The 26,347-nt window shown below is 41.6% G+C and overlaps 1 protein-coding gene and 1 long non-coding RNA gene across 12 annotated transcripts in view; one reads left to right on the top strand and one right to left on the bottom strand.

The window, feature by feature from the left end:
- Positions 1 to 15,014, bottom strand: part of ATP11B (ATPase phospholipid transporting 11B (putative)) — an 85,973-nt gene extending 70,959 nt beyond the window's left edge. For 6 of the 10 annotated variants that reach the window (XR_013839362.1, XR_013839363.1, XM_079977672.1 and 3 more), the window contains exon 1: positions 14,875 to 15,013. Coding sequence is in view for 8 of the 10 variants with exons in the window: in XM_079977672.1 (XP_079833798.1) it covers positions 14,875 to 14,901 (27 nt within the window). In the remaining 2 variants the exon portion in view is untranslated. Of the gene's footprint in view, positions 1 to 14,874 lie in introns of all 10 variants that reach the window. The other 4 variants (XM_079977673.1, XM_079977674.1, XM_079977677.1 and 1 more) reach the window with 1 other exon arrangement.
- Positions 15,015 to 15,170: 156 nt separating this feature from the next.
- LOC307217273 overlaps positions 15,171 to 26,347 on the top strand; it is a 78,476-nt gene continuing 67,299 nt past the window's right edge. Inside the window, exon 1 of one of the 2 annotated variants that reach the window (XR_013839513.1) lies at positions 15,171 to 15,533. This is a non-coding gene — a long non-coding RNA (uncharacterized lncRNA). The remainder of the gene's footprint in view (positions 15,534 to 26,347) is intronic. The other variant, XR_013839514.1, reaches the window with a different exon arrangement.

Genomic DNA, 26,347 nt, shown 5'->3' with positions numbered 1-26,347 from the left:
GCTTGTAGTAGATGAAACTAGAACACATGATCAGCTAAGAGAAAGTAAGACAACCTCAAAGTTATGAAGAAGCAATGTAAGTTGTCTCTGAAGAGGTTTGTTCAAGATCACGGAATGCCATTTTCTTCTCTCAGCTGCTGTATCTTCCAAAAACAAAAGCAAAACACCTCCCTCTCTCTTGTTAATAAACAGTAGCTATAAATAAATGGTATTATTAAAAGAAAACTGTGTACATCTCATTCACTAGTACAAAGACAAGGATGCTTGTCATCCACAGGTAGATCAGGTAATAGCCAAGTACGCTCCCCACTGAAATCAATGTACTTAAATTATTCACCCACTGATTTTAATAGGTCTACTCTAAGTAGCTCAATTGGCTACAACTAATCGTAACCAACCCCTTTCCCTGATGTATTTTGCATGTTAATTACATGACAGAGACTACCGGTGATTGTTGGGAGCTTGTTCGTATTACGAACAGACTCCATGCCAAAATGTTTCATGTAAACAAGCCATCAAGTGACAAAAATGTCATCTGGCTCTTATCTAACAGAGGCATATTTCTGAACATTACTTATTAAATTCAGCTCTCTCATATCCTCTAAGGATCTCAAGGCAGTGTAGATGGTGCTCCCCTCCTCAATTTATGCTCACAGCTACCCTGAGAGGTAGGTGAGGCTCAGGCACAGTTACACTCTGCTATACCAACACTGGCTCCCAGAAAGTAAGTTTTTCCATTCTTTTAAGCAGGGCAGTCAGTTCACTGCAGCCTGATGCCTACTCTACAGCAATGCTTCTGCATAAAAACTGCAGTGTTTAATATTTCAGTTTCCAAGCCATAAAGTAAACGAGAGCCGTTCCCAGTTTCCTAAGTTTCAGCATGAAAACGTTGCCACTGATGGCACATAAATCCTCCTCAGAGCCCCTGAATTCTGTAATATAGAAAGTTCTGTAATATAGTTCTATAATAAAGTTCTATAACCTAGAAAGCTCTCACTGAATTGCTGCATTTCAAAAATCTGACAAGGCTGTGGGTTTTAATTAGGTTTAGACTGGGATTCATGCTTCCATTCCTTTTTCAAGCATAAACGCATTTCATTTACTAAATTGTTTCTTTCCAAAATCTTTTCACAGGGAAGGAGACATTTACATAAAATAGAGCTTAGCTGCAATCGTGCCACCTGCATTCTGCCAGGCAGAGATGACCTTGTGTTTCAGGAAGTGCTTTGTCAGATCAAATCCAGCTACTGATATTTGCTGGCTCTCAAAACTTTCATGCAAGCAATTAAAAGGCTCTTGTGCTCCCCCCCCTAAAAGGCATGGCTATAGACGGAGGGTTAGAAGGAGTTGTGAGTGCTGGGCCATAAGCTACAGGGGACCATTGAAAATCAGGTCAATGAAGTAACTACTGAATGCTACAGACAAGATGCTATGCTTTTAAATGAACTTTTTTTTTTTTTTAAAAAAAAAAGCAATTCTATTCCTCCTCCAGGCTTCCGGGGTCAGAATCCTTCTCCCAGCCAAAACAGAGATAAAAGGTTAGCAAACACAATTTCTAACTGCAAGCACAATCAAGGAGTGGAACAAAGGATGTTTTATTGTTAACTTACTATAAACCTTCCAAAGCACTTTTCAGCAACATTCAGTTTCTTGCTAAGAGCTCTCACATCCTCTGGTTTCATTTTAATTATAGTCCTAACCCTTACTGATTGAAGAGATGTGTTCGTAAACAGGATAGTAAAGCTACAGAACTGCTAATAAGAATAGAACCAGGCGTGCTACCACTACTTGAGAGAACTAGATAAAATCAATATTGTAGCATGTGAAAAGTGTGTTGTTTATGATTATTTATTGCATTTATATACCGCTTTTCTGCCAAAGCTCCCAAGGTGGTTTACAATTTTAAATATTATTACAATCCCCTTAAAGAGAGACATAGTTCACGTTCAATAAAGATTTGGTACATAGAATTGTAGAGATGGAAGTGACCCCAAATCCAATCCTCAGCAATGTAGCAATCACAGCTAAATAATCCCCGACGAATGTCTACATGGAAATCCATCAAGGAACAGAGTATGAGCTGCTCAGTGCGCAAGGACAGTGTATGTCCACTGAGAATAGTGTACAAGCAGAAGCACAGAAGTGTTAGAAACTGGGATAGAAAAGCTAGGAGTCAAATGGCTTCTGGGACCTGGTCTCAGGTGCCAAAACAGAATGTCTAGTTGCCATTAGACAACACTTTTTATTTCTTATTTTGATAAGCATGAATTAATACACAATTCGCATAAGTGACACATTGTTAATATCACATTTTTAGCAGAAATTGTTAATACATGTTTAATTTGGTGTTTACAATAAAAATATTGCTACCATATTTGCTTTCAAAACTCTCTATTTGCTTTCTACTCTTTATTGTTAAACTCTTTAACATATTGTCTGTCCTTAACATATACTTTGAAGCTTCAAAGTGCATGCATTTCAGTAATCTTTGAGTGTCAGCCAGGCAAGAAAAATGGCTCGCAAATGAAGAATCTTTAGATGCAAAATGCGCCTGGTGCCCTGCTAATTTTGAGCCCTGAGAAGCAGGTGCATATAGTTCCCCTAAACAATATTGTCAGCTTTTATTACAAATTTTTATCTTGTGAAGAGGGGAAAGTAAACCCCACCCACAGAGAACAAGTTTACTGAATTTAGTATGTCCTGGAAGAGGGCGGGGAGAGAGGGAGTTGGGATTTTGTTTTAGTATTCTTTTTTATCTTTTTTGTAATTGTTATATATTGGAAATCTATCTATCTATCTATCTGAACTTTGCATGCCTATAGCAAAATGATCCACCAAGCGGATACGCAAAACTATTGGTCTGCCATCCACACCAAGGGAGCCCCATTAGTGCAAACATTCCTGGATCAGAGCCACCACCACTCCATAGTTAACAGTGATACAAAAGAAAACAATTCCATAACTAACAAAGATAAGCACTGATCTTTAAGCTTTGCTCCACCTTAAACAGAGTTATGATTCCATAATATTCACTCACACCCTGAAGTGACCTTACAAATGTGTTGGGCATTGTTTAGAAAGAAACATGGAGGGAGGGGAGTTTAAGCAGTAATTGTCTGCGGCCCACAAGACTCTTTGATTGCACAATGCTTGAGGTGAACACTTTGTCCTTCAATTTGATTGATAAAAAATGTAAACTGTGCACTTGGCAAGATGTGCTGGCATATCACCTCACACACAAGCATACAGATGGGGCAGGGTGGTCAGCACAGGATCTTGGAAATTACTCTTATGCAGACGTTCCTGAGAAATATTCCTGCACTCCCGTCTAGCATTGGACAGCACTGGCTGACAGTATTCATATTGCAGGTGGAAGATCTATGCACGTGGAAGTTTCCAAAAGGTTCAGGAGACACTTTCACAAATTCTAGATGGAATAGTTAAGTCCCATGGAGAGAACTGGGCCTACTCAATAGTTCATTTGCAAAGTTGCATTCATATAGTGAAATATTCAAAATACCATTGTAAATAATCTAGGCTACAGAAACTGGACAGGTATCAAATCAAATATCTTTATAGCGGTCCATAGACCCACGAAACAGTTTCAAAACAAGATACAGTGGTACCTTGGGTTACATACGCTTCAAGTTACAGACTCCACTAACCCAGAAATAGTTCCTTGGGTTAAGAACTTTGCTTCAGGATGAGAACAGAAATTGCACGGCGGCAGCACAGCAGCAGCGGGAGGCCCCATTAGCTAAAGTGGTACCTCAGGTTAAGAACAGTTTCAGGTTAAGAACAGACCTCCAGAACGAATTAAGTACGTAACCAGAGGTACCACTGTACAGTTAAAACAACCAAACGACAGGTGAAAGAGACCAAGGTAGTCATTTTGTTATGTCTAGAGCATGATGGTCTTTTGTTTATTGCAACCTCCGAAAGAAACTTTGCCACGGTCAGTGTATTATCATTTAACCTAAAGGTATTTAATATGGGAGACTTCAGATTTTCCTGGCAAATTTGCTAGTAAGGGTATCTCTGAAAGCCTTCCTATTTGCCCAGACATTTCAGAACGTAGATGATTCTCCTTGGAATTGTTTTATATTGTTCTTAGCTTTTGATTTTGTCTGGTTGCATTTTTATTTGTTAAGTTTTAAACTGTATATATATATGTTGTGTTGAATCTTTTAGTGAAAAACAGCTAAGACTTTTTAAAAAATATACAAGATGAATAAATCATCACCAATGGGGGAATTTGCAGGTACCATACAAAGACGTTGTGAAAATCCCTTTCAAATGTAGCACTCTCTCTCAGTCAAACTAATTTTCATGAAGATGTAGGATAAACAAGTTGATATTTGTATTGATTTTTAAGTTATTTTCACATTTGTGTGGGTGTGTGCACGCAAACATAGTGTTTTTCATACTGGTTATATATGAACTGCATTTAAACATGCAGGTGTTTTAGTTGCTTTCATATATTTAAGTGTGTTCTCTCTCTCTCTCTCTCTCTCTGTGTGTGTGTGTGTGTGTAAAATAAAAGGTATCTGAAGAAGTGTGCATGCACACGAAAGCTCATACCAAGAACAAACTTAGTTGGTCTCTAAGGTGCTACTGGACAATTTTTGTTATTATTTATATGTATATTTCTACTGCGTCAGACCAACACGGCTACCTACCTATATGTGTTTACTTCAAGATGCCTCATGGGGAACAATTTATTCATTAAATAATTAATAAAAGTAACTTTTTAAGGAACATTTGAAGTAATCTCTGCATATCCATATGCACTGCCAACTCACCCCTGCAAGGAGGATGCTGCCCAGTTGTTTGTGCCAGCATGGCGAAAGATACAATTAACAAGTTGGCTATATTGAAAATTGGCACACAAAAGAGGTTTGAGTGCAGAAAAGCAGCTGGCTGACAAATAATACTTGGAAAATTCTCAGCTGTATCTGTTCACAGATGCAGCCTAAGTGATGCTTATTTTATAAATTTATTTTCCAAATGTATGCCTAGTCTTGTGGAACAAGCAGGAATATCTGACCTGCACATTGCTACTGTGTGGCGGGAAGGTAAACAGTGTTTCCATGTGCTCTGGCTTCTATCACAGTGTTCCATTGCGCCAGAAGTGGCATAGTCATGCTGGCCACATGACCCGGAAGCTTTCTGTGTACAAATGCTGGCTCCCTTGGCCTGAAGCGAGATGAGCGCTGCAACCCCATTGTCACCTTTGACTGGACTTAACCATCCAGGGTTCCTTTACCTTTTACCTTACTGCTTTTTTAAAGGGGAGTTTTTACATTAAACAGGAAGCCAACGAAAGGAAAGCTAAATGTTTCTAGAACAGAGTGTCCGCTTCAGGGAGAAAGACAACAGCAGTAGCTGGGACCAATAACAAAAGGACAAGTAAAATGAGAAGAGATTTATGGATGGAACATCTGTAAAATGACTACAGCAAAGGCAATGCTTGTGCGCAATATCAGAGGGGGAAAACAGCTTCTCCATCCTTCATGACACAAATGAAGACACTTGTTCTTATACACATAGAGTCAACTCAGTACAGGGTGAGTGTGAAGTACGGCAATATGTTTCAGGTGTTGTTATAAACCAGACTGATTCTCAAATGACTCTAGATTTATGTGATGCTCCAATTACATGTTATTGTGAAGCTCAAGGGACCACAGACCACTGAGTATTCATGGAGCCAAGCCAGGGATATCCTTTATTCAGCCACTGTCGCCGCCAGAACCCTCACCATCTGTTCCACATAAATGATGTAACAATGCCAGAATCCCCAACAGAAAGGCTGACCTATTAGGATTACTGCACATTATCAGGAACTAGCTAGTTGTTTCAAAAGGAAGCTCAACAGCAGTTTAAAAATCCACCCTTCTTTCAGACTCAGAGATGCCTTTGGTTAGGTTAAGTTAAATCAAGCTTCAGGGGATGCTCAGACGTAAGTGCTTCTAAATGCTTTCCCTTGCAAGTGCTGCAAGTTCTGTCTCCTTCAGGCTACTTTTAACAGCTGCAACCTGTCATCTCTGTGTTTAATTCAGTTCAACACCTGGCTCAGGGCTCATCTGCACTTACCTTTTGCCTTGTGCTTTCTAAGCCCAGATCTGCACTCTCCTGATCAGTGTCCGAGCACTTTCGGTTTTGATTTTTTTGCCCCACTGCTTATCACTTTCCACACAAAAACCCACTCTTTACCGCTGAATTGGAGCAAAAGTCAATTCAGGTTTTCTGCAGATTGCTGTTTGCTCCGATTCAGTGGTAAAGAATGTGTTTTCGTGGGGAAAGAGCCAGTAGAAACCACCACCACCAGACCTGGACCTGGAAAGCTAAGACGTGTGCCTAGAAATGCAGAGCAAAGGGAAGTGTGGATGAGCCCTCAGCTTTCCCCATGCGCCAGGCTGCATGGAGGCAGCTATTTTCCCAGCTTTGCCTTAAGCTTAAGGAAAGCTGGAGAATAAAAGCAGATGCCCAATCAACAGCCAGGGATGAGCCAGGCTCTCTCCACCCGGGGTCAAATAAAGTTCATTTTTAAAATAATAATAATAATAGTAATATGAGATTTCAATAAGGCTAAGCCTTACTTAAACCACATTAAGACTAAATCCTTAGAACACGAAAACCCTCTCTTCCTCATACACTTATTTAAAATTAAAGGCTGCTTTTCTATGGAAACACCCATAAAGAAACAGACATGAAGTACTCTTGAATGACACAATGAATTGCAGGTTGTATTTATACCGGGCTTCCTAATGAACTTGTTGAATAGCAAGTTAGCACAGGTGATTTCACCAGGATCATATAGAGCAGGTGTCATCAAGCTCTTCAGACCCAGGACAAACATTCCTTTGGGTACCAATACTTTAAACTTTTACCATATAATGGCATGGACCAGGCCACAACCCACTAGTGGGTCCTAAGCTCCTGGCCCACCAGCTGAAGACTAGTGTTCTAGAGAACTTCTAGAGATGAAATTTTGTACTCATTCCATGTCCTTCCAAACACCTCTGCAATCTATTCAGTTCTCAAATTTGTGGATATTTACAACGCTTCCAAACACGCTCTTGGATTATACAAATGCTCAATTTAGCTCCTAACCAATATGCTTTTTGTTATAGCAACTAGTTAATATGCATGCCAGCTCAAGAAATATAAGAATTTCAAAATGGGTAAAACTTGGTTGCCTTGAGGAATCCACCCTTTCTCCTCCACTTTGCTTCCAACGTCCTGCACAACCCTGCAGGAGCTTATCCAGGGCTCATGCTTCAAAACCAATGTCTATTAACACAGTATTTATTACTGAATCAGTGCAGCTGGCTTGCTAACTGCTTCTTTCCAATTTGGCTGGGCTTTTCTGCACAAATAGCTGCACCTAGCATGTTATGCAACTTTCCACAAATTCACTCAGGCTAGAGAAGGTTACTGGCTCCTTCACTGCCGATAAGCAGCACTGAATTTCATTTACATAGCACTCCTTATCTCTTCGTACTCCTCACAATAGTCCAGTTAAGTCACTATTATTCCTACTGGGAAAAGGTGAACTATGGCCGAGACTTTCGTATCTGCATTCACCACAAAGGAAGCATGTGAAACCAAGAACCTGAAGCCCATGCCTAGCATTCCATTTACTGCATCCATATCAGCTTTCGGAAAGGTTTCTCCCAGTGACAGTTTTTACAATATCCAAAATCTTTTTTACCACAAGGTCTGTTTGCAATACAAGAATAACCCAGCTGGCTCACTTCTAGCCATTCTACTAATACTTCAGTGCTAGAAATGGGACTTGAAATGACTCCAACAACTGCTGTAGGATCTTGAACTTCTGGAATTCTTATTTATTTATTTCCTTATTTTCCTTATATTCTTTATATTTCCTTATATTCTTATTTATTTATTTCCTCCTTTCCTTATTCTAGTACCAGCTCTGTATCTCCATTACAGTATTAGATTTTTAACATTCCATTACGTTGCTCTTATGTACCGAGTTATTTTTTTTGTAAACTGTCGCAGATTCAATTTCAATGAAAAGTAATACAAAAATATTTTGAAAAAGTAATGCCTACAGATACTTCTGCTTTTTGATTATTAGAATTATAGAGCAAAGATTAATCCTGGCGAAAAGTAGATTTAGACTCATATAGTGACAAATTTGTTTGTATCCTGGTGTTTTCTCTCAAATTTCTACACATATCATGAGGATGTGAAAAGTTTTCTCAGTGTATAACTGAATAATGCCATTTTGGACCGGACAGATTTGGTGGTGGTGGGGACTTCATCCAAATGAGATGGAGGTACTGTTGACTGGGAAATTTGATGATCCCTGGAGTGTTCAACTTGTCCTGAATGAGGTTACATTTCCTTTAAAGTAAGAGATTTGTCATTTCAGAGTACTCCTAGATACTCCGGTGGAGTTAGAATTGTCTCTAACCAGGTTGATCTGGAAAGACAGCTGTATGCTTCTGAGTAGGCACCAGACTTAGTTTAGTCATTCATTCATTCTCTAGTCTCCTCCAAGTTGGACTACTGTAACATGCTCCCCATGGGGTTCCCAGGGTTTGGGAAGGGACTATGAGATCAGAGCATATTACTCCAATCCTTTACTAACTCTGCTGACAGCCAATTTGTTTCTGGACTGGATTTAAGGCACTGGCTTTGACTTTTAAATCAACTAACTGTCTGAGGCCAGGGCATCCCTGAATCGCCTCCTTGCATATGAACAAGCCTGAGAACTCTGCCCCTCTTTGGAGACTGTCCTCTGTGTGCCCTTGCCATCATCTGAGATGTTATGGATGGGCAGAAAGGAGGGGCCTTCCCAGTTGTGGCAGCCATGTACACTTCGCCCCTGTCACTGCATGCCACAGTGATATATTATCTTTTTGCTATACCAGTCCTTTTTTCTATGGTGAGATGCCTCATGTACACTTGGAGAAAGGCAGGATATACAGTAAACATATGTAAGGAACACATAGAATAAAATAAATCATAGACACAAGATTAAACTGTGTATATAGAAACTGTAGTGCTCATTGCCATATAGAAGTGCTAGATGTAGGCGTTTAACAGCTGTACAATAAATTGTGATGATCATTCTCCTTTATTATATAAATTAGGAGGTGTAAAAGAACACTGTAAAGAAAAACTCCTACTTCCTAACTGATCTCTATAGCAAAGCATTTGCAGATCTTGGTGCCTGTTTGCAAAGCTGTGCAATTGTTATTCTGTTTGGACATTCTGACAGCACAGTTGTACATGTTTATGCATTATAATGAAAGCAAACAACTCTTTCAATTATTATTTCAGAGAACAGTGAGACACTAGAATTGGCTTCTTTGCAAGACAGTAAATGCTAATAAGCCAGTGGTACATGATATAACACTGTGGCAAAAATCAGTGACCATTTTCCTTAGAAAATAAAATAATTTTGGGATTCTATATCCTTCCAAAGGGACGCAGGTGGCGCTGTGGGTTAAAGCCTCAGCGCCTAGGACTTGCCGATCGAAAGGTCGGCGGTTCGAATCCCTGCGGCGGGGTGCGCTCCCGCTGCTCGGTCCCAGCGCCTGCCAACCTAGCAGTTCGAAAGCACCTCCGGGTGCAAGTAGATAAATAGGGACCGCTTACCAGCGGGAAGGTAAACGGCGTTTCCGTGTGCAGCTCTGGCTCGCCAGAGCAGCGATGTCACGCTGGCCACGTGACCCGGAAGTGTCTCCGGACAGCGCTGGCCCCTGGCCTCTTAAGTGAGATGGGCGCACAACCCCAGAGTCTGTCAAGACTGGCCCGTACGGGCAGGGGTACCTTTACCTTTTACCTTTATATCCTTCCAAGTTTCTTGGGAAGGTGCTTTTGACCCCTGATTTTCCTCACCCCAATCATAAGTGTTCTGTAGCTGGAATATCATTAATAATAATACAAGTGGGACCTGCAACAAATGTTAGGAGTTCTGTTGTTCAGAACCCCACCTGCTTTTCAATTCCCCTCCTCCCCCCCAACAAACATACAATATGCTTATTACACAGTATTTTGCTGGGCATGCTCAGTCCTCATTGGGCTCTTAAGGTGGGAATGGGTTTTTAAATATATTTTTAATAACTATCAGGTTTCCCACAAGAATGCAGATTTTTCCCTTCTGGCTTCTCAGTGACCCCATTTTGGCTCCATTTTTATGGTATTCATCATCAGAGTTCGGAATTTAAAGGGAGCAATAGGAAAGAACCACCATCCCATTTCTCAAGGAATGAAAATGCAAATAGGTAAATGGTATTATCTGGATGCTACAAAAACAATCTGGTTAAATAAATGAAATAATTAAGTTATCAAACCTTCCTCTTTGCTATGGTTGCTCAAAATTTTATTCATGCTCTCATCACTGAATTTGACCTAACTTCTACACTCTTGGCAACTGCATTAAGCCTTGGATTTTAATCCAATTTCAGAACAATCGACTGTGCCGACACTTCTACTTTGCACTGCAAATAGCCAATCTTTGGCAAGTGCACACACACAAGCTCCCTATATAGCCATTGCAAATGCTATTGTGACAAGCTGGAGGAGTGGAGCAGCTATTGGTTTCAATGGGGCACACTGATCTTACAATTCAAGACCCTATGCCATGAAGTATCCCATCCATCACATTAAATTGTTCACCATGTGGGGTCTAGTCTGGACCCCAGGGATATCTGAAGTTCGATGAGGCGAAAGGATCTAATTGCTTTTAACTTTAAATTCCCTGCCTCATTGTACTGAAACACTAATTTTAATAAATTTTAATAAATCCTCCTTATGAATTGCTGCTTCCAACACACAAATTCAACTTTTGCTCAGCTTACATCTTTTTTTCAAATCCAAAGCAACCCAGTAAACATTCTTCCCACTGTGTTTTCAACAAGTATGCTACCCACACTTTGTCTCTACTGACAGGTATCTCTTCCCTATTCAAGGAACATTCATCTCCACACCTTGATGAGTTATTCTTCTTCCCTGCTATTCAGGAAGTGTTATGTACCTTGCTGCAGCAGCAGCAGCAGCAGCAACCCACAACAACAACAACAACAAAAACAGAGGAAGAGAACAACCTGGCTTTGAAGGAACAGCCATGTGGGATATCACAGGTAATAAGCGCTGCAATTTGAAAGCTAAGAAAATTGACTAACCCAACAAAAGGAGCTCTCCCATGAGGGTAGATGTCTGCAAAAAAACAAGTCTATCAAACATGCATTTATTACATGCAAAAACCCCAGTTTTGAGCTTGCAGATAAAGCATTCTCTCAGCACCACATTTAGCTTCTTATACAGTGGTACCTCGGGTTACAGACGCTTCAGGTCACAGACTCTGCTAACCCAGAAATATTACCTCGGGTTAAGAACTTTGCTTCAGGATGAGAACAGAAATCGTGTTCCGGCAGCGCAGCGGCAGCTGGAGGCCCCATTAGCTAAAGTGGTGCTTCAGGTTAAGAACAGACCTCCAGAACGAATTAAGTACCGTATTTTTCGCTCTATAAGACGCACCAGACCACAAGACGTACCTAGTTTTTGGAGGAGGAAAACAAGAAAAAAAATATTCCGAATCTCAGAAGCCAGAACAGCAAGAGGGATCGCTGCGCAGTGAAAGCACCAATCCCTCTTGCTGTTCTGGCTTCTGTGATAGCTGCGCAGCCTGCATTCGCTCCATAAGACGCACACACATTTCCCCTTACTTTTTAGGAGGGAAAAAGTGAGTCTTATAGAGCAAAAAATACGGTACTTAACCCGAGGGTACCACTGTAGTATCTGGTAGTATCATAATAATGAATGAATAAAGTTAGCCCCATGTAAAGATTACTCATTGTAATGTTAAAAGGAAAAGATATCTGGTTGTTCATATGCAAGTGACCAAAATACACAACCAAAGATTTGTTCGTTTTTTTAAAAAAGGCAAAAGTTAAAAACCAAGTTCCCTCCACCAAACACACATAAAACTTTGGTCATAAAATTGACATAGTACAGTTAAATATAATGGCCAGGGGGCCAAAATGTGAACTATTAGAATGCAACTAAAAATAATTATCTTTCTCTGCTCCCTGTTTAGAGCAGGGTTCCCACTGCTGAGATGTACAACTTTATGCCTGCCTTTCCACAGAGAGTGCCCAGTGTAGCTAATATTTAAAACTCAGGGTTTGCTTTTCTGAATTAAAATGAGAGACACACTTCACTCAGATGCAAAAAAGCTTAAACTGAGTTACACTAGAGGAGTCTACCACATATTTTTTCTAAGAGAGTCACTGTTCTGAGCATGACAGCTGACTTGGAAGAAGGAAAAGCCAGAGGAGTGAACTGTACAGTACAGAGAAGCATCTAGTTGAGTGCTTTCGACTCACATGAGTCTTTAAGCTATTTCTCACAGCCCATTAGCAGATCTATCATAGCATGCTAGTGCCACCCTGCACACATGCAATAGTTTCAAGATTGTTGTGTTAGGAAGCTATTAGTTAGTTGAACCCATAAATAAAAACAGATATATGTAAGTGAAAGTGAAGACCAAGTATCAGTCATATCTGAAATATTAAGGAAGCCAAATATTAAGGCAGCCAAAATAAACCAAAAAATCTGAAAAACCTTTCCCAACAGCTGTAGTGTAATAAAAAAGAATCCATCCTAGATAACAGATTAGCAAACTGCACAGGGACAAAAATAACCCTTTCATAAAGAATTGTTCCTAGTGTCATCCCAATGCGATAAAGTATCATTGGACTGACAACCAATATAAACTGAAGCTCCAACTGAAAATGCATCACTATATGGGCAGTTTGCAAAAAGCTGCCTCTCTCAAATTCTTTTAGAACAATTATAAAGATTCCTAGGATATTTATAAATAAACCACCACATGCTACTTTAACCATGGTATAAAAGCTAAGCTATGCAGTAAATGCAAATATAATCAATTGCAAAACGAACAGGATCTAAGCAAATGTAAGATACTGTACTTGAAATGTTTTTATTCATTTAGTGTAGCGTTCTATAAATTTAAGTACATTGTTGTGGTTTACTTCCTAGATGACTTATATGAGCAGACAGCTGATATCAATGGTTGTTTCTTCCCTTGTAAACAAGCTGCAGATTTACTGTCTGTTACCATATCACGTCACTGTTGTGTAGGCGTGTAACGCATTAGGACGCAACTCCCCTTAAGTCATTACTATCAATCCAACACTTTGTTCCCAAAAGCAGGAAGTTGTTGCATTTTGAATCACATTTATTACTTTACTTATTTTGTTGTAACAGTTTTCAAGAGCCTGAGTATTGAGAAATGAAGCTGAAGTGGCTGTTAGAAGATAATCATCTCTCTCTCTTGTTCTGAAGGCATCCCTGTCTAGGGAAGTTTTTAATGTTTGATGTTTTATTCTGTTTTTAATCTGTTGGGAGTCGCCCAGAGTGGATGGGGAAAACCAGCCAGGTGGGCGGGGTATAAATAATAAAATTCTTCTTCTTCTAAGAGGGAAATAGGCAAGAGGCAACAGTCCTGACTCTCTGTACCAGAGCTTTCTAAAACTTTTTGAAGTTGGCTTGCAGCCTGTAGCAGCCAAAAGAATCTTATTCAAATACAGTATTTACAAACTTCCAATAGGTTTAAACTTTTGCCATTGCACAAAAGTGATCCTAATCCCTGGTCAAGCAATCAGAGAAGGCTCCAACAATGACTTCCCGGTCAAATATCGCTGCCATCATAGTTGCATTCTTGGATCAGATACAAATTATTCTGAATCGTAACATCTTGGTTAAAAAGCCAGAACTTGCTGGCAATTGCAAGCTGTTATCATCAGCCCAAGAACTGCAGACCTCATCCCATGATTCATTCAAGAAACAACGGGATCCTAAGTGTCTACTCTCTAGAAGGAATAATGGAAAATAAAATATTACATTCAGTATTGAATAAAGTTATAGGTCACGTTGTAGAGTAAAAATCTTGCCCCTACAAACACCTTCAGGCTTATTTATGAGTACCCCCAGGCTACTTCCTTCTCCACCTGGCCCCCAACCTAACTTTCCCCATATCTGTTTCCCTAACCTACTGCTACTAAACTGACTCAACCAAAGTGCTTAAATTTGAAAGCAGGAAATCACACCTGTGGGGAGACAACAGCGATCAGAAAGAGAAAAAGAAGAAGATTCAGCCGCCACAAACCACAAGGAAGCGTTTTTTAACATACTAGGCTGGGCAAACTCAGATTTGTCACGGAGCAGGAAGCTAGCTACAAGATGTCCCACATCTCCCCAGAGAGCACATGCATGTGCAAACTGGCGCACCCTTAAGAAAAGCCATTTCAGGCTTAGTCCTAAAAACTTTAAGGGAACAGGGCACAAAAAGCTGGGTGAGGTGGTCAGAAAGAGGACCCACTTAGCAGGTGCTGAAGTTGAAAGCAGGCAGGATTTATTGGGGGGGGTAGTTAGCCCCCCCCCTTTCACCACTGGAAAAGTAACAAGTGGGGCGGGGAGAGAAAGAAAGCAAGAAACTAATGGAGGCAAGAAGAAAGGAGGGGGGGGAGAGAGAATACAGTATATTATTTGAGGAGAGGGAGTGAGGACACCCCCCCCACAAAAAAAGGACGGGAACGGGACCAGGTGTGACACCCCCCTCAGAAAAAGAGGGAGGGGCAAAGTAAGAGAGAAGAGAAAGTTGAAGAGGACCCCCCCCCACACACACACACAAAAGGATGGGAACGGGACCAGGTGTGACACCCCCCTCAGAAAAACGAGGGAGGGGAGGGGGCGAAGTAAGAAAGAAGAGTAAGTTGAAGAGGAAGCCCTCCCCCCACTTTCCTCGGGGGGGGCAAAGCGAGCCCCCTTTTCCTGAGGAGAGACCCCTCCCCACCCCAACGCCCCACCTACCAGCTGCTGCCGGATCCACCGCCACATCCCCTCGACGGGCCTCTTCGGTGGCTCCCAGCCCCCGCTTCTCCGCGGGCGAGGCTTCCCCTCCCGAAACCCCCCCACCCCACACCCGCTTAAAATACAAAAACGGAAGCCGCCGCCCCTCAGTCCGGCACTAGCGGTGCTGCTACTAATGCTGCTGCTGCAGTCGCCTCCTCCTCCTCCTCCGCCTCCGTCGTCTTTTTCTTCGTCTTCTTTCGCAACCGCCGCTCCCGCTCCCCATCAGCGCAGGGGCCGGGCGCTTCCCTTCAGTGGCAAGGCGGAAGCCCGGCGGCCGCCGCCGGCAGCAGCAGCAGCAGCAGCAGCAGCGGCGGGGGGGGCCCGGAGGAGGAGGCGCGCGAGGCGCAGGTGCCGCTGCCGACGCCGCGGCCCCATCCCGGCCGCCATCCCGGAGCACCCGCTCGACGCCGCCTTGCGCCCGTCACCAAAAAGGGTCTCCCCGCGCGCCGGGACCCGCCCCGCGGAAGTGACGGCGCCACCGGGGGGAACGGGGCGGGGCCCGGCCGAGCGCGCGCGGCGGGGAGAGAGAGAGGCCCAGTCGGGAGAGAAGCGGCTGAGGTAAATTCCAGTCCCTTCCAAGCGCCGCCTTGCAAACGCCTCGCAGGCGTGTTTGTAAAGTCAGGTTGTGGGCTTTCCTTACGCCCCGCCGTGTTGTTGTTTCTGTAAAAATGGTAATGATGATGATAGTTGCTGTTATTACTATTGTTATTTTAAATATATAATATAAAAATAATGGGTTTTGTTTTTCTGTAAAAATAATAAAGATAATAATTGCTGTTGTTATTTTAAAGATCTAATATAATAAGTTTTTTCTGTAAAAATGGTAATGATAATAAGTGTTACTATTTTAAAAAATCTAAAATAATAATGTCTTTTTCTGTAAAAATAATAATGATGATGATGATGATGAGCGTATAAGACGCTCCCATGTAAAAGACAGCCCCTATTTTGAGGGACTCCAAATTAAGAAAACACACCTCAGCACTACCCGTGTATAAGACAAGCCCCAATTTTAAACCTAATTTTTGGGTAAAAAAAACCCTAGTCTTATGCACGGGAAAATATGGTAAGTGGTGGTGTTATTTTAAAAAAATCTTGTGTGGTTATGATTATGTTTTAACTCCAAAAAGAGTTGGAAATGTTTTGTTGACTTTTATTTATTATTGAACAACACCATGATCAGTAGCCTCCAACCTTTCCTCTGATGAAAATAGGGACGTCCTACTCAATAATAATATTTTTACTATTTATACCCCACCCATCTGACTGGGTTGCCCCAGCCACTCTGGGCAGCTTCAAACACATATAAAAACATAATAAAATATCAAACATTAAAAAGTTCCCCAAATAATAATAATAATTGCAAACCACTTTGAGGTGTGTATTTGCTTTTTTAATAGTCAAGGTGTGCACAATTTTTAATGAAACAGAGCAATGAATGAGACAAACAAGGGTTTGCCACTGAGTGGAAAGTCGCCTAGCTCACAAATACGTGGTAGAACTATTAGTATTATTGCACACAGTGTCTGCTCTCTGGACACAGTGTGTTCCCAGGAAATTGTTTGCTGGGCGATCGTTCGCATAATGAGTCTAGGTTTCCCATTGATTTCTATGGGGAAATTTCAAATGCGTTCCCAACCATGGGATTTTGAGACATACACCTCAGAATGATGAGAAAACCCAGGAAAACCCTTTGAAACCTTACAAAAGGAAAACAAGGGAAAAATTGCTCTTACTTGTCCGATCTCTCCCCTCCCTCCCACCATGGATCCTGGCAAAATGGCTACAGCGGACTAGGAAAACACACAAAAAAGCAATGCTTTTTAAAGGTTGCTTACTCGTTTACAGTGCTACACTCAGGTCTGTGCAGTGTATAGTGATGTTTGGGTACTAATTCATTGTGATAAGTGAAATTTTCATTTAATGAGCTTTTGGATCATGGGATCTGCTTGTCTTATTCTTTATTGAGTTTGTTAGTCACTTTATCTTGCCCAGCACAACCCACAGCAATTTACGACCAGACAAACAAACAGACAGTAGAACCTAACCCAACACAGATACATTAAAACCAAGAGGAGAGAGAAATCCTGGCCACTTCTAAAGGTCTCAGATAGTTACGAGATTAAAGGCCTGGTTATAGAGGAATGTTTTTGCCAGGCACTTAAAGATATGCAATAATGGTGCCAGCTGAGCCTTCCTGGGGTGAGCATTCCACAAATGAGGAACCACTGTGTTTTACATACAGAAGGGGGGAGAGAAATTTATGGGCCCTCCAGAAGATGTTGTCCTACAACTCCCATCAGCCCCCGCCCCAGCTTGTAAGGCCAGTGCTGGAGGATGATAGGATTTGTAGTCCAACAACATCTGGAGGGCCACTGGTTCCCCTTTCCTTCTGTATGTAGTACAGTGGTGCCTCGCAAGACGAAAAGAATCCGTTCCGCGAGTCTCTTCGTCTAGCGGTTTTTTCATCTTGCGAAGCAACCCTATTAGCGGATTAGCACTATTAGCGGCTTAGAAAAAGGGAGAAAAAGCGAAAAAAATTGCAAGACTCGCAAGACGTTTTCGTCTTGCAAAGCAAGCCCATAGGGAAATTCGTCTTGCGAAGCGCCTCAAAAACGGAAAAACCTTTTGTCTAGCGGGTTTTTCGTCTTGCGAGGCATTCGTCTTGCGTGGCACCACTGTATTTCAGGCAGCAGTTTAGGAGGTGGTGTTGTATATGAATGCCTCTACCTGCCAATGTGTAAAAAACAATTTTAAAATAACACCCTGCAAGTAAAATATTAGCATTTCAGAGCAAGGGCTCTACCCCACCCTGTTCTTTGCTAGTTTTCTGCTTATAGGGAGTTGTAGGTTTTGTTCTGTTTTACTTTGGGGAGCACTCGGCAATTAAACACTGGGAAAGATTTCTGACAGTTGTTGAGTTAGGAATCAGAGCAGCTTTGAAAGGTTTAATCATTCATCTTGATTCAAAATGGCATTTAATTGCAACCGAAGCAAAACCTGCACCCTATGTCAGGAACCACCATGCAAATTTTTGTGATAATATCTTAAGAAGCACCCATACCTGTTCAGTTTTGAAAGGTTCAGTCTGCTCTCTTGAGTCAACATGTCTTTCAATTATAGGGAAACATAAACTTACTTCTTGATCTCGGAAACCATAATGCAAAATTTGGTGAGAGGTCTCCAAATGCATGCAATTTGGAATGACTTAGTCCACCATACTGATTCCAAATGGCATCCAGTGGTGTTCAAACATAGTAAAAAAAACCCTCAGTTTCAGGAACCATCATATTTTATGAGGTGTCTGATGTATGGAGAACAGATGGAAAGCGAACAACTTTCCAAAATATAAATATAGTATATGTACTTGAAAATGTTTTCTTTATGCTACGGTTGCAGCAAGAATACGCATTGCGACAAATTGGAAAAGTGATAAAGTCCCTTCTAGATTAGAGTGGACTCAAAAAATGATTGAATATGAGGAATTAGATAATTTATCAGAAAGAATAAAAAATAAATCAAATGAAGTATTTATCTCAAAATGGGAAGTCTTTAAAATTTATTTGAAAAACAGTAATGACAGTTTAAAGTCTGTAGCAGCATTTGAATAACTTCAGTAGGAGTTTTAAGTTTGATGGAAAACCCAGGATAGAATAAATAATATTAAAACCAAAACATGTTATGATATGGCAGTGAACAATTGATGAGAAATAGAAGTAAGGAGTAAACGGAAAGTCAGTTATATAGAAAAAAGATCACTTTTGTGTTAAAGGTATTGTGAGCACTATTCAATGTGTTGTTGGTTGGTTGGTTGGTTGGTTGGTTGTTTTTAGTTGTCAGGAGGTGATGGATATTTGTTTATTTTTATATTTCTTTTTTGTGATGTGTTGAAGTGAAACAATTAAAAGAAAATAAAAAGAAAATGTTTCTGTGTCATGTCAATGAATCTATGCTTGTGAGACTTGGAGTGAGACAATCACTATGGATTTGCATTGAGTACATTTCCTATTTTTCAAAAATGTTGTTTTGAGCAGTATTTTGAACATTAGAGAAAAATACTTCATCTCTGTGTGACCTGGGTCATGCCTTAATCTCAGTTCAATTTATTTTATCATAGTCAAAGCATCAAACTGAGTAAACCCTAAATCCCTATTCAGATGACCTGTTCTAACAAATAGTAATTCCTGTTTAAAATCTACTTTCCAGGGACTAGTTTTGGAGCTATGGGAGACCAGTGCTATTACAAACTTGAAGTTAGCATACTACTGTGATGAGTACCTTAATTTCAGAACAGAGGTGGTTTGTGGAGGAGAAAGTTTTTTAACTGCAGTGGGAGAAACATCTTAAAAACTATTGAGTTGTGTATGTAGAGAGAGGGGTAATTACAAGTTGTTCCTTTTTAAAATTTATATTCCAGTCCATTAAATTTATCTCGTGCTTAAGTTACATCCCTGAAGTACACTCCTAATGCCATAGCTGTAACACTACACTGATTTGGGTCCATTATCTTAGGGATATAGAGCATGACACAGCAGCCCACAAACCTGCACCAATTAGGCCTAGTTCACCCAACAGTACCTAGAAAATATTTAGAATATTTCTGGGCTGCACCACTTCGTTCTTCAGGTGTGGAAAATCACATGACCTAAATGCTTTTTCCTATTAACACATACAAAAATGTAGAAAAGTAGACACTGGGGATGTGAATTTCTAGCCTGTACTTCTAAACTGATACATGAACATTTGGGATTTAGCCATGCATTTCCAGAATTTACCACCTTTAAACAGGATCTTAGTTCCTTCAGAGTCCCATTACAGGTAATGGAATTGGAGGATATTGGTGCTATGACTAACTTGAGACCCGCTGATTTGATTTTAGAGGGAGGGGCACAGTCCAATTGGACTTGGGCTGCAATCCCTTAGTGGGGCTTAAAGGTAAATGTAAAGGGACCCCTGACCATTAGGTCCAGTCGCGGACGACTCTGGGGTTGCAGCACTCATCTCGCTCTATTGGCCGAGGGAGCCGGCGTACAGCTTCCAGGTCATGTGGCCAGCATGACTAAGCCACTTCTGGCGAACCAGAGCAGCACACAGAAACACTGTTTACCTTCCCACCTATTTATCTACTTGCACTTTGACGTGCTTTCAAACTGCTAGTTTGGCTGCTGAGTAAATCATATCATAGGATTAGGCTGCACAGTTTCCAGACTAAGCAGACTTGCTAGTAGTAAATACAGGATCCTTGTAGACAGTGTTTATTGAGCATTCATCCTGCAGCAACTGATGTAAGGCAATAGTTGAGGAATCTTACACAATAAATAGCAAACTGCTCTGACTCAGTGTAAAGTGGAGATGTAAAATTAGAAAGGGCACACAACATAAGCATGTGTGTGTGCTGGCCAGCACTGGATATCATTTTTAAAATCAGCATAATATAAGGGCTACCCAAACCTCAGTGTGATACCTTTCTCAGAATATATCATTAACCAATAAGTAAGCATCCTTATATGGGTATTACTGTGTGAAAGCAAGCCTGTGGTTGCAATGTGTTTATCATAAAACATTGGACAATGAACCTGAAATAAAATGCACAAATTAAAATGCTCTATTTGGCAATTAAATAAGCTGTGCTGAGCCATTGTGGAATTTACTTGGAAGTTTACACAGCAAAGGTGGCCGGGCTGCTGTCAAGAAAGAAACACACGCCACACACCTGGCCAGACCATCCATGTAGCCCAGTCTTATATATGCTCGACAGGCAGAGGCCCTCCTAAGTCTCAGGTAGAGGGTCTTTCCCCATCCTTTTTAATTGGAAGTGACCTCCTTTGAATTTTAGATCTATTGTGCCTTGGATATGAAGTGGGGTTGGGGGAGAAATTTGGTTTCATTCACATTTTAGTACAAACCTGACTAATTTGCACTTCCCAAAGCAATATGTGAACCGAAATGCAGCAGTCCTTCAAAATCCACGCTTCTCCCTATTTTGTGATGTAGTTTTGCAGCCAAAGAATGTGTCTACTAAGGGGAAACTGTGCATGTATTTGTAGAAAGAACATAGTATCATTATAGTACGAGAAATTACTTGTGCAAATGTGCACTGAAATCGTGGGACATTTTCAAAAGTACATCCCCCACCCTACCCCCCAGTGCAAGCTGATGTGGAAAGGTGGCTAACTGAACTTAAGACTGGAAAAACGAGAAAAACAAAAAAAAAGACATTTGTCTATCCCTAATGGAGAGTAGTAGTGGTGGGTTTGGGGAAATGGGAAGTCCAGATAATGACTTATGAGAAAACATCCAGTTTTGTGATTCAAAGGCATAAATATGAAAAAAGGCTTTGATTGAGATTTTATTTATTTAAGAATGTGGATCCTTTGTCCTTCTAATAAATATTTACTGATATTTTTAATTAATTTTTTAAAGGATGCTATTATTGCTTTTATTATATTGTGTATATACTGCCTGGATATACACTGCTTCAATATATTTTATGAAAATGTGGATTGTGGCTATTTCAATACATAAATAAATAACGAAACACTCAAGTAGGCCAACTCTAAGCTAAAAACAAACATTAACAGACTCGTTATTATTAAAAAACCAACACTATAGCAATTCATGGTTGTGTGGTGAACCAAATAAAGAGCACCTAAAAACTGCAAAGCAATTTCTGGAGAGAGCAAAATGCAAAGTTACGGCTGGTTAAGACAGAAGAGTGTACAAAAGGTTCACAAACAAGGGGGAAGCAAGTCTGATTTCTAGGGCAGTGAGTCCCACATCCATGATCAGTTATGCTCTCTCCTTTGTTCCCACGTGATGCTACTTCTGACAGTGATGGGAAATGCCGCTGAGCCTTTCTAATCACAGTGGACAAGAAGGTTCATATGGGAGAGGTGGTCCTTTAGGGATTCTGGACCTTAGCCATGTAGAGAAGTCAGTGCAACTGGTGTGAGAGAGGAGTCACATACTGGCATTCAGCACCATCTAAGACTATTTCTGCAATACTAACAAAACACACCCACACATAATCCTGTCCCCCTCCAACCCCATATTTCACTACATGACGATGTGATGTGCCTTTTATCTTTGTGTTGCCTCCCTACCAGGATGTGATTTACGGTTGGGAGGGGCAGCAAAGAAATTTCAGTAGTCATGGCAAAGACTTTCACAAGGACCTTGCTTTAATACAGCAAAGGCTATATTAAAAGAGTTAAATAAAAATTAAGCATTCTGTTCTAAGAGCAATTGCTGTGATAACTTTTTATTCCTAACAGATTGCCTTATCTGGCAACTGTTTGAAATCTTCAGGATATGACCATTGATGGCCTAAGTGTGGGTCATGTGCGGGGCTGCAGCACAGTTCGTAGAAACTGCTGCAGAACATCCTTCTGGATCAATCATGGCAAACGCCACTAGAGCTGACAATCTAAAGCTATAAGGAAGAGGGTGAACCATTGGTAGGCATGTTTGATGTTTGTGCTTTGGGGAGCGGCAACGTTTCCTAGCTCATTGCAAGATTTAATATGCTATTTGCCCAGGATTTCCGGCATGTTTTATGCCTGGCTTTAGTATTGCTTTATAGCTCTGCTGGATTTTATAGTTGATTTTTGGCTCCTCCCCTCCTCCTTTTGATGTTTTTTAATGGCATTTCTATTCTATTTCTCATTTTTTAATTTGATAGTGCCCTATAAATTTGTCAGGGAATGAAAGGTCTTAGGCAAGCTGAACTGAAAAATAAAATTTAAGGAATATTACAAGACAGACCAGAAAGGTTTGTGCTTACAAACTGGAAAGTTAATAGATGCACATTTAATAAAATTATCATCATAACTGCTACTTAATTTTTATTAAGGGCCTGTACATAGAACAATGATGATACTGTTCCTGCCTTTACACTGGGATGGGAAACCTGTGCCCCTTCACCTTCTGTTGGGCTCTCATCATCCCTGACATTTTGCCATTCTGGCCAGGCCTGATGGGTAAAGGTAAAGGTAAAGGTACCCCCTGCCCGTACGGGCCAGTCTTGACAGACTCTGGGGTTGTGCGCCCATCTCACTTAAGAGGCCAGGGGCCAGCGCTGTCCGGAGACACTTCCGGGTCACGTGGCCAGCGTGACATCGCTGCTCTGGCGAGCCAGAGCCGCACACGGAAACGCCGCTTACCTTCCCGCTGGTAAGCGGTCCCTATTTATCTACTTGCACCCGGAGGTGCTTTCGAACTGCTAGGTTGGCAGGCGCTGGGACCGAGCAGCGGGAGCGCACCCCGCCGCAGGGATTCGAACCGCCGACCTTTCGATCGGCAAGTCCTAGGTGCTGAGGCTTTAACCCACAGCGCCACCTGCGTCCCCGGCCTGATGGGAGCTATAGTCTAAAGCAGGGATAGGGAACCTATGAGCTTCTGGGTGTTGCTGGAATAAAACTACCATCATCTTTGGCCATTGGCAACACTAGCTGGAGCAAATGGGGGCTGGAGTCTAAACAACATTTGGAGGACTATGGGTTCCCTGCCCGTGGTCTGCAGGCATGAAGCCTGAGGACAGTAAAGAAGGTAAGGAGATGGAAATGGGAGATGGGAGGCTAAGCTAAAGTAGGGAGAAAAGAAGGATAGGCGGGTGGGGAAACTCAGCCAGATGGGCGGGGTATAAATAATAAATTATTATTATTATTAAAGAAAAGTCAAGTTTTAAAGATTTTGAATATTGTAAGCTGAAGTGTCCTTAGGAGCAATGGTTGAATTCTAATTTGGTTTGCAGTAGTGGCATTACATTGTCTTGTTTGTGCTTCTGGTATGACTTTTTCACACACAGTACAAGATAAATCTGGCTATTCCACTGAGAATACTGTAGACACAGAGCTGCAGCCAGTGTTGGCTTCATGATGATGTTTTCGTTCGTGAATTTTAAAATGCCTTAAGTGTATACCTTAAAAAAACACAACCTAATATGGAAATCAGACAGACCTAAAAGTGGTCATGCAAGTATTAGCTGCCCTGGGCTTTATAGCCCTTGAAGAGAAGTTTGGCTGATGCTTTAATTATTGAAGTTTAAGCAATATGAATTGAAGACTATACTAGGTACATACAGGGCATAACCCATCTGTTATTTATCTCAATAGCAAAGTCATCAGAATTACATCCACCATGTACATGTCTAGCAAAATGAAATAGTTTAAACATGCACATTTTATCTTTTTAAAAGAACTTTTACCTAAGCAAACAGTAATTGCCATCTTTGGGACAACATTTCATTTTGCTCACAACATGCTGCAGAGTTGAATTTCAGATGGTATTACAATCAGAACTATTGATCCTGGGAGATCGGTCAACTTCTAAAACATCAGAATGACTTCATAGCAGTGGCACTTTGCCCAGACACGCAACCTTTGGAAAAATTCCTGGCCAAAGATTTTAACCAATCCAATCAGCATTCTTATGCTTTTGCCTTTCAGATACAATGGAATCTGAGGCAGAAGTCAGGCTCTCTCCCAATAGGACAACCATTGCTTCTTATACTTTGGCCATAAAAGCTGCATTCTGTCAGCCTGGCTAAAGAATTCTCCCTGCCACACCCATCTGCAGATGTTCGTTGTAATGTATTGTGAACGAAAGCACCTTATAAACGTCAAAAATGAGATTTGCAAAACCATTTTTAAAGGTTTTATTTGGTAAGCAGTGGTAGGATCAAATGAAGTTAATGGCTTCATTGCAGGTTGAGGGCAGTGGCCAGGATAGTCCAGGAGTGCCCGAGGGCATGGACATGCTTAGTGGTTTTCCTGACTTTTTATCTAAACACCAATTCCATATGACAAACTGCTTAACTTGAAGTCACCTCCAGGATGGTTAAGTCCAGTCAAAGGGGACTGTGAGATGCGGCACTCATCTCACTTTTCAGGCCAAGGGAGCCTGTGTTTGTCCACGGACAGCTTTTCTGGGTCATGTGTCCGCATGACTAAACCGCTTCTGGCACAATAGAACACTGTGACAAATGCCAGAGTGCACGAATACGCCATTTACCTTCCTCACTACAGCGGTACCTATTTATCTACTTGCACTGGTGTGCTTCCGAAAAGTTAGGTTGGCAGAAGCTGGGGCAAAGCAAAGGGAGCTCACAGTGTTGTGTGAATTCGAACCTCTGACCTTCTGATCAGCAAGCCCAAGAGGCTTAGTGGTTTAGACCACAGCACCACCTGTGTCCCTTCTGGAGGAATATGCTTTGCATGAGAGGATAACTGCTCATCACCCAAGGAATGGGTCCTTTCTAAGGGATCACTTCCCCCTTCCTCAGAGTGACCACCTCATTCCCTACTTTAACCCCCATTCGCCATGACAGCAAGGAGTGGAACACACAGCTATAACATCCCTGAAGTCCTCATCCACCAACCACTCTGCCTCTCTCAGCTTCTCCAGGTTGACCACCATGGCTTCAATGGACGAACATTTCCGCTCAGGGCCAGAAGCTCATTGTTTCCAAGTGTCACAGTTCGGTTCACGGGCGATTGAAGTCCCGGCAGGGGACATCAGGACCAGGGGCAAGATGGCTGGGTGGGAGCAGGAACAGGGGTCCAGGAGCCAAGAGTCCAAGGGTCAGAGAGCCAGGAGTCAAGAAACCAAGGGTCCAAGAGTCAGGAAGCAAGGAGTCACAAAGTCAGGGGTCCGAGGATCAAGAAGTCAAGGGTCCAAGGATCAAGGAGTCAAGAAACTGAGGTTCAAGGATCAGGAAGCAAGAAGCCAAACAAAGCAAGGCAGGAAGTGTGTTGCTGTGGCAAAGAACCGAAGGGAAATGCTGACCTTATATCCCAGCTCTTGTCACCAGGTGCTGTGAGTTACCAATCGGCCTCACCTGTGAGGCCACACCTTGCCTCTTCAGAACAAACTTAGGAAGGCCCCAGTCCTGCAAAGTCCTATTGGTCGCAGGGCTTGGTTCCTGCACACACACCTAACACCAAGATACACCCACAACTTTTGTCCAGAAAGCAGATAGTTGTACGTGTGACAGACAGTGCAAAACACTGGAAAGCGCTTTCTACCTGCATAACTTTCTTTTCTTTTCTTTTTTGAGTTTCATTTTTGAGGAACTTAGGTTGTGTTTAGGCCAAAGAGCAAAGAGGCTTCCTCACCCTGCTGCTTAACTTGCCTTGACTCTTTTAGCTGGGGTAGAGAGACACTTCATCAGCTGGGGCTCCCTGTCGCTCATGGAGCTGATTGCTGATGGGTTCCTGCTCCTTCTCAGGACCAGTGTGACATATAGCTACTTGAGACTACACAGGGTCTCAAATATCTGATTGGGATGATGCATCTTAACTCTGGTAGTGTACCTCTAGATAAAGCCATATGCATCAACACTAAGGCAGTGTGTGTGTGTGTGTGTGTGTGTGTGTGTGTGTGTGTATGCCTTTAAAATGGCTTTTTAATGAATGGAGACTCAGATGTATTT

This window comes from Podarcis cretensis (assembly GCF_951804945.1).
Source record: "Podarcis cretensis genome assembly, chromosome: 5".
NCBI classification, from domain to species: Eukaryota; Metazoa; Chordata; class Lepidosauria; order Squamata; family Lacertidae; genus Podarcis; species Podarcis cretensis.
Note: the sequence above shows the minus strand (reverse complement) of the source record. Positions and strands in the feature narration are given on the sequence as shown.